We start from the raw sequence: 13,839 nt of genomic DNA on the forward strand, positions 1-13,839 counted from the left end.
TCTCCCTCTGTCTCCCCAAAAGGGCTAGTGGGTCCTGTCTTCATTAGAGCATTCCCTGTGAGTTTGCGGTGTGTGTCGGTACGTGGTGTCGACATGTATGAGGACGATATTGGTGTGGAGGCGGAGCAATTGCCAAATATGCAGATGTCACCCCCCAGGGGGTCGACACCAGAATGGATGCCTTTATTTTTGGAATTACGTGATGGTTTATCTTCCCTTAAACAGTCAGTTGAGGACATGAGGCGGCCGGACAATCAATTAATGCCTGTACAGGCGCCTCAAACACCGTCAGGGGCTGTAAAACGCCCTTTGCCTCAGTCGGTCGACACAGACCCAGACACGGGCACTGATTCCAGTGACGACAGTAGAAATTCAAACGTATTTTCCAGTAGGGCCACACGTTATATGATTTTGGCAATGAAGGAGACGTTACATTTAGCTGATACTACAGATACCGTAAAACAGGGTATTATGTATGGTGTGAAAAAACTACAAACAGTTTTTCCTGAATCAGAAGAATTAAATGACGTGTGTGATGAAGCGTGGGTTGCTCCTGATAAAAAGTTGATAATTTCAAAAAAGTTATTGGCATTATACCCTTTCCCGCCAGAGGTTAGGGCGCGCTGGGAAACACCCCCTAAGGTGGACAAGGCGCTCACACGCTTATCCAAACAAGTGGCGTTACCCTCTCCTGAGACGGCCGCACTTAAGGATCCATCAGATAGAAAGATGGAAGTTATTCAAAAGAATATATACACACATGCAGGTGTTATACTACGACCAGCTATAGCAACTGCCTGGATGTGCAGTGCTGGAGTAGTTTGGTCAGAATCCCTGATTGAAAATATTGATACCCTAGATAGGGACAATGTTTTACTGTCGTTAGAACAAATAAAGGATGCATTTATCTATATGCGTGATGCACAGAGGGATATTTGCACACTGGCATCTCGGATGAGTGCTATGTCCATTTCAGCCAGAAGAGCCTTATGGACACGACAGTGGACAGGCGATGCGGATTCAAAACGTCACATGGAGGTTTTGCCGTATAAAGGGGAGGAGTTATTTGGAGTTGGTCTATCAGACTTGGTGGCCACGGCTACTGCCGGGAAATCCACTTTTTTACCTCAAGTCACTCCCCAACAGAGAAAGGCACCGACCTTTCAACCGCAGCCTTTTCGCTCCTACAAAAATAAGAGAGCAAAGGGCTTGTCGTACCTGCCACGAGGCAGAGGAAGAGGGAAGAGACACCAACAGGCAGCTCCTTCCCAGGAACAGAAGCCCTCCCCGGCTCCTGCAAAAACCTCAGCATGACGCTGGGGCCTCTCAAGCGGACTCGGGGACAGTGGGGGGCCGTCTCAAAAATTACAGCGCGCAGTGGGCTCACTCGCAGGTAGACCCCTGGATCCTGCAGATAATATCTCAGGGGTACAGGTTGGAATTAGAGACGGATCCTTCTCATCGTTTCCTGAAGTCTGCCTTACCAACCGTCTCTTCCGAAAGGGAGAGGGTGTTGGAAGCCATTCACAAGCTGTACGCTCAGCAGGTGATAGTCAAAGTACCCCTATTACAACAAGGAAAGGGGTATTATTCCACTCTATTTGTGGTACCGAAGCCGGATGGCTCGGTAAGGCCTATTCTAAATCTGAAGTCCTTGAACCTCTACATAAAAAAGTTCAAGTTCAAGATGGAGTCACTCAGAGCAGTGATAGCGAACCTGGAAGAAGGGGACTTTATGGTATCCTTGGACATCAAGGATGCGTATCTACACGTTCCGATTTACCCCGCACACCAGGGGTACCTCAGGTTCATTGTTCAAAACTGTCACTATCAGTTTCAGACGCTGCCGTTCGGATTGTCCACGGCGCCTCGGGTCTTTACCAAGGTAATGGCCGAGATGATGATTCTTCTTCGAAGAAAAGGCGTATTAGTTATCCCATACTTGGACGATCTCCTAATAAGGGCAAGGTCCAGAGAACAGCTGGAGACAGCTTTAGCACTATCTCAAGAGGTGCTAAGACAACACGGGTGGATTCTGAATATTCCAAAATCCCATTTAATCCCGACAACTCGTCTGCTGTTCCTAGGAATGATTCTGGACACGGTTCAGAAAAAGGTTTTCCTTCCAGAGGAAAAAGCCAAGGAGTTATCCGATCTGGTCAGGAACCTCCTAAAACCAGGAAAAGTGTCAGTACATCAATGCACAAGAGTCCTGGGAAAAATGGTGGCTTCTTACGAAGCAATTCCATTCGGCAGATTCCATGCAAGAATATTCCAAAGGGATCTGTTGGACAAATGGTCAGGGTCGCATCTGCAGATGCACCTGCGAATAACCCTGTCACCAAAGACAAGGGTGTCACTTCTGTGGTGGTTGCAGAAGGCTCACCTATTAGAAGGCCGCAGATTCGGCATTCAGGATTGGATCCTGGTGACCACGGACGCCAGCCTGAGAGGCTGGGGAGCAGTCACACAAGGAAGAAACTTCCAGGGAGTATGGACGAGTCTGGAAAAGTCTCCACATAAACATTCTGGAACTAAGAGCAATCTACAATGCTCTAAGCCAGGCGGAACTTCTCCTGCAAGGAAAGCCGGTGTTGATTCAGTCGGACAACATCACGGCGGTCGCCCATGTAAACAGGCAGGGCGGCACAAGAAGCAGGAGTGCAATGGCAGAAGCTGCCAAGATTCTTCGCTGGGCGGAGAATCACGTGATAGCACTGTCAGCAGTGTTCATCCCGGGCGTGGACAACTGGGAAGCAGACTTCCTCAGCAGACACGATCTTCATCCGGGAGAGTGGGGTCTACATCCAGAAGTCTTCAACATGTTAATAGACCGTTGGGAAAGACCAATTGTAGACATGATGGCGTCTCGCCTCAACAAGAAACTGGACAAATATTGCGCCAGGTCAAGAGATCCACAGGCAATAGCTGTGGACGCACTGGTAACTCCTTGGGTGTACCAGTCAGTGTATGTGTTTCCTCCTCTGCCGCTCATACCAAAGGTATTGAAGATCATACGGCAAAGAAGAGTAAGAACAATACTAGTGGTTCCGGATTGGCCGAGAAGGACTTGGTATCCGGAACTTCAAGAGATGCTCACGGACGAACCGTGGCCTCTACCTCTGAGAAGGGACCTGCTACAGCAGGGTCCCTGTCTTTTTCAAGACTTACCGCGGCTGCGTTTGACGGCATGGCGGTTGAACGCCAGATCCTAAAAGGGAAAGGCATTCCAGAAGAAGTCATTCCTACCTTGATTAAGGCACGGAAGGAAGTCACCGTGAAACATTATCACCGCATTTGGCGAAAATATGTAGCGTGGTGCGAGGATCGGAGGGTTCCGACGGAGGAATTCCAACTGGGTCGTTTCCTACATTTCCTGCAATCAGGATTATCTATGGGTCTCAAATTGGGATCCATTAAGGTTCAAATTTCGGCCCTGTCAATATTCTTCCAAAAAGAATTGGCCTCTGTCCCTGAGGTCCAGACTTTTGTCAAGGGAGTACTGCATATACAGCCTCCTGTGGTGCCTCCGGTGGCACCGTGGGATCTAAATGTAGTTTTAGATTTCCTCAAATCCCATTGGTTTGAACCATTGAAAAAGGTGGATTTGAAATATCTCACATTGAAAGTGACTATGTTACTAGCCCTGGCATCTGCCAGGAGAGTATCTGAATTGGCGGCTTTATCTTATAAAAGTCCTTATCTAATCTTCCATTCGGATAGGGCAGAACTGCGGACTCGTCCGCATTTTCTCCCTAAAGTGGTATCAGCATTTCATCTGAACCAACCTATTGTGGTGCCTGCGGCCACTAGCGACTTGGAGGACTCCAAGTTGTTGGACGTTGTCAGAGCCTTAAAAATATACATTGCAAGGACGGCTGGAGTCAGAAAATCTGACTCGCTGTTTATATTGTATGCACCCAACAAGTTGGGCGCACCTGCTTCTAAGCAGTCGATTGCTCGTTGGATTTGTAACACAATTCAACTTGCACATTCTGTGGCAGGCCTGCCACAGCCTAAAACTGTAAAAGCCCACTCCACAAGGAAGGTGGGCTCATCTTGGGCGGCTGCCCGAGGGGTCTCGGCATTACAACTCTGCCGAGCAGCTACGTGGTCGGGGGAGAACACGTTTGTAAAATTTTACAAATTTGATACCCTGGCAAAGGAGGACCTGGAGTTCTCTCATTCGGTGCTGCAGAGTCATCCGCACTCTCCCGCCCGTTTGGGAGCTTTGGTATAATCCCCATGGTCCTTTCAGGAACCCCAGCATCCACTTAGGACGATAGAGAAAATAAGAATTTACTTACCGATAATTCTATTTCTCGGAGTCCGTAGTGGATGCTGGGCGCCCATCCCAAGTGCGGATTATCTGCAATACTTGTACATAGTTATTGTTAACTAATTCGGGTTATTGTTAAGGAGCCATCTTTAAGAGGCCCTTTCTGTTGTCATACTGTTAACTGGGTTTAGATCACAAGTTGTACGGTGTGATTGGTGTGGCTGGTATGAGTCTTACCCGGGATTCAAAATGCCTCCCTTATTGTGTATGCTCGTCCGGGCACAGTACCTAACTGGAGTCTGGAGGAGGGTCATAGGGGGAGGAGCCAGTGCACACCACCTGACCTAGTAAAGCTTTACTTTTTTGTGCCCTGTCTCCTGCGGAGCCGCTATTCCCCATGGTCCTTTCAGGAACCCCAGCATCCACTACGGACTCCGAGAAATAGAATTATCGGTAAGTAAATTCTTATTATTTAAACAGATTTAAAAAAAAAAATGGGAGGGGGGTGGGTTGACTAACACATCTCCGACAAGGAGGGTAATAAAACTCCCTAATGGGTGTAGTATAAACGGTCGACATTCGGTATGTTGACATGATCTGGAGGTTGACATTTTAAGTTTTGACATTGGCATAATGTCGTCATCTGTGTTGTCGCCCATGCTGTTTTCCATAGGTCTGTTAATTAACCCTAAATGCATCCTGACTGGATTCAGTGAAATCTGGAATTCCCACCCTGACATCGGGGAAAAGTCAGTTGGCGACATTGTGTCTGTAACCTCCCATCCACCAATGCATTCTGGAAGTTTACCCCCTTATACACGTGTATAGGACAATACTCTTCCTCATGTAAACGTATAGGGATATTCGTAGTAGGATACGATTATAAAGTCCAAATGTTTGGGGATGGCAGAAGTTTGAGGTGGCTTCTTTTATAGTTTACAGTAAGGTGATACTGAGCAGTGACGTGATGGCATCAGGACGTCGTACAGACACGTATGTATAGTAGCATCACATTATTAACTGGAAATGCGTCTTTGTTTTACGTCAGAGAAGGGCAATCTGCATGTCGCCACAGTTTGTGGAACTGCAAGTCCCAGCCCGGCCATGGAATTACACCATCAGCTGGAGTACCACTATTTGCCTAAGCCATGTCTACAGTCCTGAGAGTCACTCCATGCAACAGCCTTTGGAAGTAAGATGCTGGGACTTGTAGTTCATCAATAACTGGAGTCATGTGTTGCTTAAGACCATCTGACGTATGACGGTACTTGATGTTCCTGAGAAAGCCGCTTGGTCACAAAGGGTTTATGGTTGTATATGACCCTACAATATTGCTAGAATAAGTATACTGAGTGCTCTGCAGCTGCCCATTGGGGATGCGTTTCATTTTTCATTTTGTCAGGAAACCGACACCAGAATCTTGACACCCAACAATGCCGCCAGCTGGAATCCCGGCACACCAGGGCTATTCCCACTCGTGGGTGTCCACGTCACCCATAGAGTGGGAACAGATCCTGTGGTCAGCGCAGCAAGCCCGCAAGGGGACTTTTAGCGATCTCCCCGCTGCTGGCTTCCTGGTGGGCGGGATGCCGCTGTCTGTATACAGTTATATCTATTTTCCCTTTGTGGCAAGGACCAGGAAGTGACGGTAGAAGAGGGCAGAAGTTCTCTATTTCCTTTACAGCACGTTAATGTTTTATCCATTCTCCACTTGTTTTAGGGTATTTAGTTTTGTCTGTGCACCATTGTACAAGTTACTATTCCAAATAGTTGGTGACGTAGACCCAGTGGATTATGGGAAAGGTCCTTTACACGAAGGGGAAAGTAGACGCTACCGTCGGAATATGGACAGGTGGCATCACGTCCACCAGTAAAGCATACTGAATCCGCCCATTGCATATTCCTGTCCTTACTGCATGGAGTACTAGACTTGATTTATAGCGTACGTGTGTGTTTCTGGGGTGTGTAGTTTTTGCTTCAGTTTCAAGCCATCTCTTGGCGTTTTGGGGGTGTCATGTTATGAATGCATGGTAATGGACATTAAAGGTAGATTGTGCCAGGCTTTTACTACCCACCCAAATGAGATACGTTAGCTGTGTGTTTATTTTGGAAAGGTTACGGATTCTGTTTGCGATTCCCGACATCGGCGATGCCCAGCAGTACTTCTGCTCTAAAAAGCAAACAGGCAAATATCTCTGTGCTGCATACGTGCGCTGCTCCAGCCGCTTGGAATTAATCTGTCAGTAATTGTAATGTGAGAACGGAGAAGCCTCGTGTGCAGTGACATTCCTGTGCCATGGGGCATCCTGAGAGCCACATTTCTAATGCCTTTCTATTTTCCTCTTTTATGTCTTCCTGTAGCCGTGACATGGAGAATAAAGAAACACTCAGGGGGCTGCAGAAAATGGATGACCGCCCGGAGGAACGCATGATCAGGGAGAAACTCAAAGCAACGTGTATGCCAGCCTGGAAGCACGAATGGCTGGAGAGGAGGAGCAGACGAGGCCCTGTGGTAAGGCTGCATTGTGTATGGAGTGACACTGCACTCTGAGTACAGCAGTGACCAGCATAGGGGTATATTCAATTGAAGTCAAAAGCTGCCGTCTGTCGGAAAGACGTCAGTTTTCGACTTTTTTAGGTCGGAAGGGGTTCCGACCTATTCAATATAACCCCAAATTATTCGACAAGTTGAGGAATTTGACTTGTTGAAAAGCACGTGGATTGGCGGAATAGCTACCGATCCGTGTGCTTCTATTGAAAATGGGGCGGATAGAGATGAGGGAGGAGAGGGGGGAGAGCAGCGCTACAGCAGCGTAGCCTGAGGATGTGTCACAGCCGCCGCTCACAGCAGCGTATTTTTTTTCCCAAGACTAAATGTATAAAGGGATAAAATCAGAGCGCCAAGATTAGAGCATTGGGGAGCTCTGATAGATGGTGGCAGTGATCCCAGGATGTTAAACCAAGGACCTGTTGATGGGGATTTTTAGGCTTCATTTCTGAAATGTCTGCAGGATTATTATTAATGTGTCTATACTATTTGGGGCAGCACGGACGGTGTAATGGTTAGCATTACTGACTCACAGCACTCAGGTCATGGGTTAAATTCCCACCATGGTTCTAACTGTGTGGAGTTTGTATATTCTCCCCGTGCTTGCGTGGGTTTCCTCCAGGTACTCCGGTTTCCTCCCACAATCCAAAAATAATACTGGTAGGTTAATTGGCTCCCGACAAAATTAACCTTAGCGTGAATGTGTGTGTACATGTGATAGAGAATATAGATTGTAAGCTCCACTGGGGCAAGGACTGATGTGAATGGCCAAATAGTCTCTGTACAGCGCTGCGGAATATGTGTGCACTATATAAATAACTGGTAATATAATAAATAAATACTATTTGTATAATGCAGGTTGTCAAACCAATCCCAGTGAAAGCTGATGGCTCAGAGTCTTCCAAAACGGACTCTTCTGCTGACGGGTCATTGAACGGGTTTACACATATTCAGAAGGGGCGACGCAGTCCTTCTCCGAGCAGCTCTTCCAGTTCTTCCAAAACGAAGCCGGAGTCTCCGGGAGTGCGGAGAAGAGGGTTATCTCCAGTACCTGTAAGTTATAGAGATACGCCGGTTTCACTACAGCAAGATGGCGCAGCCTCCTCTAGTTTCCGTTTTCTTGTCTATGTCATGATTCTTCTTATGGGGGAATGCAATAATTGCATTAGGGTGATATAAATTATAGAAGCCCCTAGTTATGTCTTGGAAAGTTTAGAAATTATTGCTCTGTCTTTAAAGAGCTGCTGAATTGAAATTTAATTTGCTTCTTCTAAACCCTTTATCTAAATATTTAAATGTTGCGGAAGATTATTGGGACTTGAATAGCATGGAGGGAAGTTTTCTTACCACTTTGGAGGCATTTAGTTCTGTTGGGTGGTACTCGATATACCAGCTGTCAGCATACCGGCGCCGGGATACCGACAACTATTCTCCCTCTTGCTGTGTCCACGACACCCCTGGAGGGAGACCTGTGCCTCCAGCGTGGCGAGCCTGCAAGGGGCTCTTTTGTGCCCACCCTGCTGCCAGCATTCCGTCAGTCGGGAGCCCGGCGCTGGTATGCTGGGCACCAGGATCCCAACAGCCGGCCAATCATAGTACACCTGTTCTGTGTACATCTTTTCCTAGTGGCAAGCCTGTTTAAATAACACTTCAGATGGCTTTCTGACCCCAAAAATACCTATTAACCAAAGGCCATATCTTACACGGAAGAAAAGTGTAGGAAATGACAAATCTCTGCGTGCCTATATATCTGTGAAGCTGCATTCTGTTTTTTCAAGGTGAGTGACGTGTTAGGTACAGCAGCCCCTTTTAGAAAACCGTTTGTGAGAAAGAATCTGCCTTTTTGTTCAAAGTGGAAAAATAGGTTTTCTTTGTTTACAGTTTCAGAGTGGCCGAGTCACGCCACCTCGAAGAGCCCCCTCTCCAGATGGGTTCTCTCCCTACAGCCCGGAGGAAACCAGTCGCCGGGTGAATAAAGTTATGCGTGCAAGACTCTATTTGTTGCAGCAGATAGGACCAAACTCATTTTTGATTGGCGGCGACAGTCCTGACAATAAATACAGAGTTTTTATTGGACCTCAGGTATGTACCAGTGATTGCAACATCTACGTGGTTATAAATGTGTTCATAGTTTTAGGCTAGAACTAGGTGTGGACTAAGGCTTTTCTCTGCGTGCTCTGGATTTCCGATTAAATGGAGAAGTGAGTAGATTATATACACACAGTTCTTTCTCCCCCCGCAAGGCTCTGTCGCTTACATAAGAAGTCCATCTTAATCTGTCCTGTGACTAAGTGGATCTGACGGGCAGTTTAAGAAGATTTTAGTTGCCCTGTTTGAAATCTCCTGAAACTGGCTGTCACAGTGGCTGAGTCTGCCCATGGCGGTGCAGTGTTCTCTGGGTAATGTCATTAACAGGCTTAGGTGCGGAGTGTGATCTCTGGGCTGCAACACTGCTTTCTAGTCACCATTTGCTTTATTGCATCTTATCCTGTTATGTAAGAATGGCCTATTCCCTGTGTGATCTTCAGCCACCTGTCCTCCTGAAACTGTGCATGTTTATGAATTATAAATAAAGCTGGGTAATCTAAAGAAATAAAAAAATAAAGATCTTATGTGATTTTTTTTATTTTTTGCCTCAAATTGGGACGGGGACCTTCTTCCAGTGTCTGATGCTAGGAGACACATGAGACGTACGGGGCTGTAGCTCCCAGATTCACGCCATTCATTCCTTTGTAGTGGGGATGCGTGCTTTGTAACTATGTAAAAGCACATATAGTGCAATGCTGCCCCCTGGCTTCAGGTACTGGGATTGGTCCTAGGGTTCCGCCACCCCACTGCCAGCGTTCCTACCTCCCCAAGTTACTACACGGGGGTATATTCAATTGCTGTCAAAACTGCCGTCTTGTCGGATAGACGGCAGTTTTCTACTTTTTCAGGTCGGAAAGGGGTTCCGGCCTATTCAATCCCCGGGTTTTTTATCCGACAAGTCGGGGAATTCAACTTGTCGGAAAGCACGTGGATCGGTGGAATAGCCGCCGATCCGCGTGCTTCTATCGGAAATGGGGGCCAAATCAGACAGGTTTTGGCCCCGTTTCCGACCATCTCAGTCCGACTTTAAAAAAAAAATAAGTCTGATGGAGATGAGGGTGCTGAGAGCAGCGGCTACAGCAGTGTAGCTGGAGGATGGGGAACCACCGCCGCTCACGCCAGCGTCCTCCCGGCTCCAGCAGGCGAGTTCCCGCTTGCTGGAGCCTCGACGCTGCTGTGAGGTCTGGCGGCGGCACCCAATCCTCCGGCTACGCTGCTGTAGCCGTTGCTCCCCCCCTCTCAGCACCTTCATCTCAGTCCGACTATTTTTAAAGTCGGATTGAGATGGTCATAGAATAGGTCCTGTCCGATCCATTCCGACAAATTCATGTCAGAATGGATCCGACTTGAATTGAATATACCCTTATCAATATTGGAAGGAAGGTGGATGGGAACAGATTTGTCCTTATACAGTATTGCTGCAGTCACGCCAAACAGCCTTTCTTGCTGCGCAAGGTTCAGTGAGACTCTGCTATGGGACATTTGTTTATCTGTGTGTGAATGAGTTTGACTCTGTATACGAAGTGATAGGATACAGTGGCCGCAGCTATGTTTTTTCATTCCAAGTCCTGCTGTGCTTCTACAGATTCAGGCTCAAACTTGCAATTTCGTGGCGCGATTATTTTGTTGCATCGCATTGCGACTAAGCTGCAAATTGACAAAAGACGCTTGGCGCAAGTGGAGTTGCACAGGACCTCATGGCTGACTTGCACCAGGCTTCTTGCTCAGCATAGCATATTGAGGCGTGAGGGTGTATCTAATAGCTGCTGCTTGTTGGGCATATTACAGTGCCTGTGATTAGAGCTGACACCGAGGCTTAGGGTTATCCGTATTTGCAGCGTTTCCCCCACGTTTTATGTTTGGCCCAGGTTACATATATTTTGGTAGGTGTGATCATGTGATGTGATGGGGGATACATAGCCCTTAGGAAAGGAGGTGTGACATTTGTGCCATCATATTCCGATATAGGCAATTACGTGCTCCATGTAGTCGTGGGAAAACATAGAAAAAAGAAGCTGTATAAACAGATCAGTCTCAGTCATTGCCTCGCGGGGCTTTGTGCTGAGGTCCGTGCTGCTCACCTTGCATCGGGACCTGGTATTTTTGCTGCCAAAAGCTCCCAGCTGTTTATTTTCCTGGAACAAGTGATGTCATGTTAGATGGTGTTTGCAAACTGCCTCTTCTGTGCCCATTAGCATACCTGGCTTCAGCTTTTGTGCTGTTTGAAAACCAAATATAACTCCGTGTTACAACGTGCAGAATACACGATGATGTTGCTTTAATAATGTGTTTCCTGGAGATGATTGGAAAAGGTCTCCAATCACCTGCATAGATCAGAGGCAGATATTGTGTAGACTGCTCAGAGTACAATTATAGTTCACTAGGAATGGGAGAAAATGCCGCTGGTTCCAGGAGGATTCATTGGGAGCGCACACACACTATGACTGGTGTGGTGTAATAACAGCAGATCCATTATCTAAATGGCTCGGGCCATTGTCGGGCTCCGCCGCCCACCACTGGCTCTAAAGAACCTGTCTGAACAATAGCGGAGTGCCAGTCTCTCTCTTTATAATATGGTAGTATTATTTTGCCCGTGTGTGTAATTACAGCTTTGCTCTCTTGCAGACCTGCAGCTGCGGCAGAGGCGTGTTCTGCATCCATCTCCTCTTCGTCATGTTACGAGTCTTTCAGCTGGAGCCCTCGGATACAATGCTCTGGAGGAAAACCTTGAAGAATTTTGAAGTATGCTAATTTCTACACCCATTGTTTCACAGTAAATGATCGTATTGTACCCGCAATTATCACCCCCTTCCCTCCATCCCCAGCTAAACAGGAAAGGGGCTTGGTAGCTCGCACAGCAGCTTATAATTGCTTACAGACCATGGTAATGCTGAGAATCATTTTCTTGCTACAAGAACTGCAAAAAACGATATAAGCACAGGTTATAGAAGCCTTAGTTACCAATGCACACGAAGATTGAACCACCCCCCTGGCCCCCGACTGAAACCCCCCCCCCCCCCCCCAAGTCTTAAATGGGATGTATAGTGTGGAGGAGTGCTCCGAAACTGCGTTGCAGGAACATTTCTTGCCTGTCTAGTGACTTATTCCTGGGCTTCCAGTTGACTTTCCGGGGATTCTCTGCATGCGGTTACCCAGCAGATGTACATTAGGTGTTCTCCATTTACTCTGTTTTTCAGCTTTGAGGTTTGTGATGACGAATGTGGTTCTAGGCCATACATTTATTTTATTGAAATCACCCAGTGTTCGGCCACAGAAATAAGCCCCACTGTAATGTGGTTCTCTAGCGTCTGCATTGTGGTTTTGTTCTGTGTAGTAGTGCAAGTAAGGCTTTCTTCATCGCTATTTCCACGGGTTTTCCAGATGGATTAGAACTTAATTTTAGGTTTCCGTCTGTGACCATATAGCCGGATTCTGTGGCCTGTATGGTCTGGCACTGTCTTGGAAGTCGGAATCAAATGATTCCATAGTTTTATCTCCCATCTAAGCTGAATGCTGCAGTACTGGTGAGGAGAGGGGATCTCTCTGCCAAACCATATGCCTGGCTGGAATAATGTACACAGCTTTTAAAGCATAGACTAGTTTGCAATCACCAATTTATCATCTTTTTTTTTATGATTGAAGGCATTTGCTGCGAGTCTGCTATTCTAGAAATAGTTATTTCGCTCTGTAAACGCTGTGATATTTCAGCATCCTTTTAATATATATAGATTCTCATGTTTTCTAATAATGTGTAAGATTTTCTTCCCTAATCAAGGCATCAGCATTACTTTTTAATTTCAATCAGTTCATTGAAACTGCTCTATGTACTGTGTTTACAGAGTTCATTTACATGGTTTAATTAAGATGCTGTACTGTCAGTTGGCTTACACATTTTTCTCCTTCATCCACTGGGGGACACTGGAGCATATAGACAATGGGGTATAGACGAGTGGTAATTAAGACGCTGTACTGTCAGTTGGCTTACACATTTTTCTCCTTAATCCACTAGGGGACACTGGAGCATATAGACAATGGGGTATAGACTAGTAGTAATTAGGATGCTGTCCCGTCAGTTGGCTTACACATTTTTCTCTTTCATCCACTAGGGGACACTGGAGCATATAGACAATGGGGTATAGACTAGTAGTAATTAGGACGCTGTCCTGTCAGTTGGCGTACACATTTTCTCCTTCATCCACTAGGGGACACTGGAGCATATAGACAATGGGGTATTAGACGAGTGGTAATTAGGACACTGTCCTGTCAGTTGGCTTACACATTTATTTAGAACCTTAATTTGGGGAATGCATCATTTGAATGTATGTAGCCATTGCTTGCTCTTGAGAATACAGTAGCAACCATTCTATGTAAGTAGCTGTACTGCTGTCATGTTTCAGCCTTTTCATGTTCTCTCCATCAAGTTAGTATTAGTACGGTTCCGATAACATAGTGTATCGTGTGAGACTTCACTATTTTTATTTTTTTATTTCCCCCCCTCCCCCCGTTAGGTTGAAAGTTTGTTCCAGAAATATCACAGTAGACGTAGCTCAAGGATCAAAGCCCCATCTCGTAACACCATCCAGAAGTTTGTGTCACGCATGTCAAATTCTCATACATTGTCCTCATCTACCACCTCTACATCTAGCTCAGATACCAGGTTTGTACATGGCAGGGAGCACGGCTGCTATACAGTGTGTGGTCTCTCGCTTCTGCTGAACATTTCAAAGGATTAATGACATTAAATAAAGAATACCTGTTGTTTTTGTATTTCTGTTATTTGATGGTGCTGATGTGTTCTGCTGTTTTAAATAACTTGCACTAGGTGGCGCTGTTTTGTCACTATACTGTTATCTCAAAGTAAAAGGAATCTCCACACATTTTGTGGAGATTAAATCCCCCCTATGGGGCAGGGGTCCCATTATGA

At 46.4% G+C, this 13,839-nt stretch overlaps 1 protein-coding gene across 5 annotated transcripts in view; it reads left to right on the plus strand.

Annotated features, from left to right (window-relative positions):
• The window catches only part of MAP3K1 (mitogen-activated protein kinase kinase kinase 1), a 111,238-nt gene that overhangs the window by 56,717 nt on the left and 40,682 nt on the right, over positions 1-13,839 (plus strand). For all 5 annotated transcript variants that reach the window (XM_063962539.1, XM_063962549.1, XM_063962558.1 and 2 more), the window contains exons 2-6: positions 6,641-6,791; positions 7,686-7,880; positions 8,709-8,909; positions 11,541-11,657; positions 13,424-13,572. In XM_063962539.1, the coding sequence (XP_063818609.1) occupies positions 6,641-6,791; positions 7,686-7,880; positions 8,709-8,909; positions 11,541-11,657; positions 13,424-13,572 (813 nt within the window). The remainder of the gene's footprint in view (positions 1-6,640; positions 6,792-7,685; positions 7,881-8,708; positions 8,910-11,540; positions 11,658-13,423; positions 13,573-13,839) is intronic.

Source organism: Pseudophryne corroboree, chromosome 1 (genome assembly GCF_028390025.1).
Source record: "Pseudophryne corroboree isolate aPseCor3 chromosome 1, aPseCor3.hap2, whole genome shotgun sequence".
Classification (NCBI taxonomy): domain Eukaryota; kingdom Metazoa; phylum Chordata; class Amphibia; order Anura; family Myobatrachidae; genus Pseudophryne; species Pseudophryne corroboree.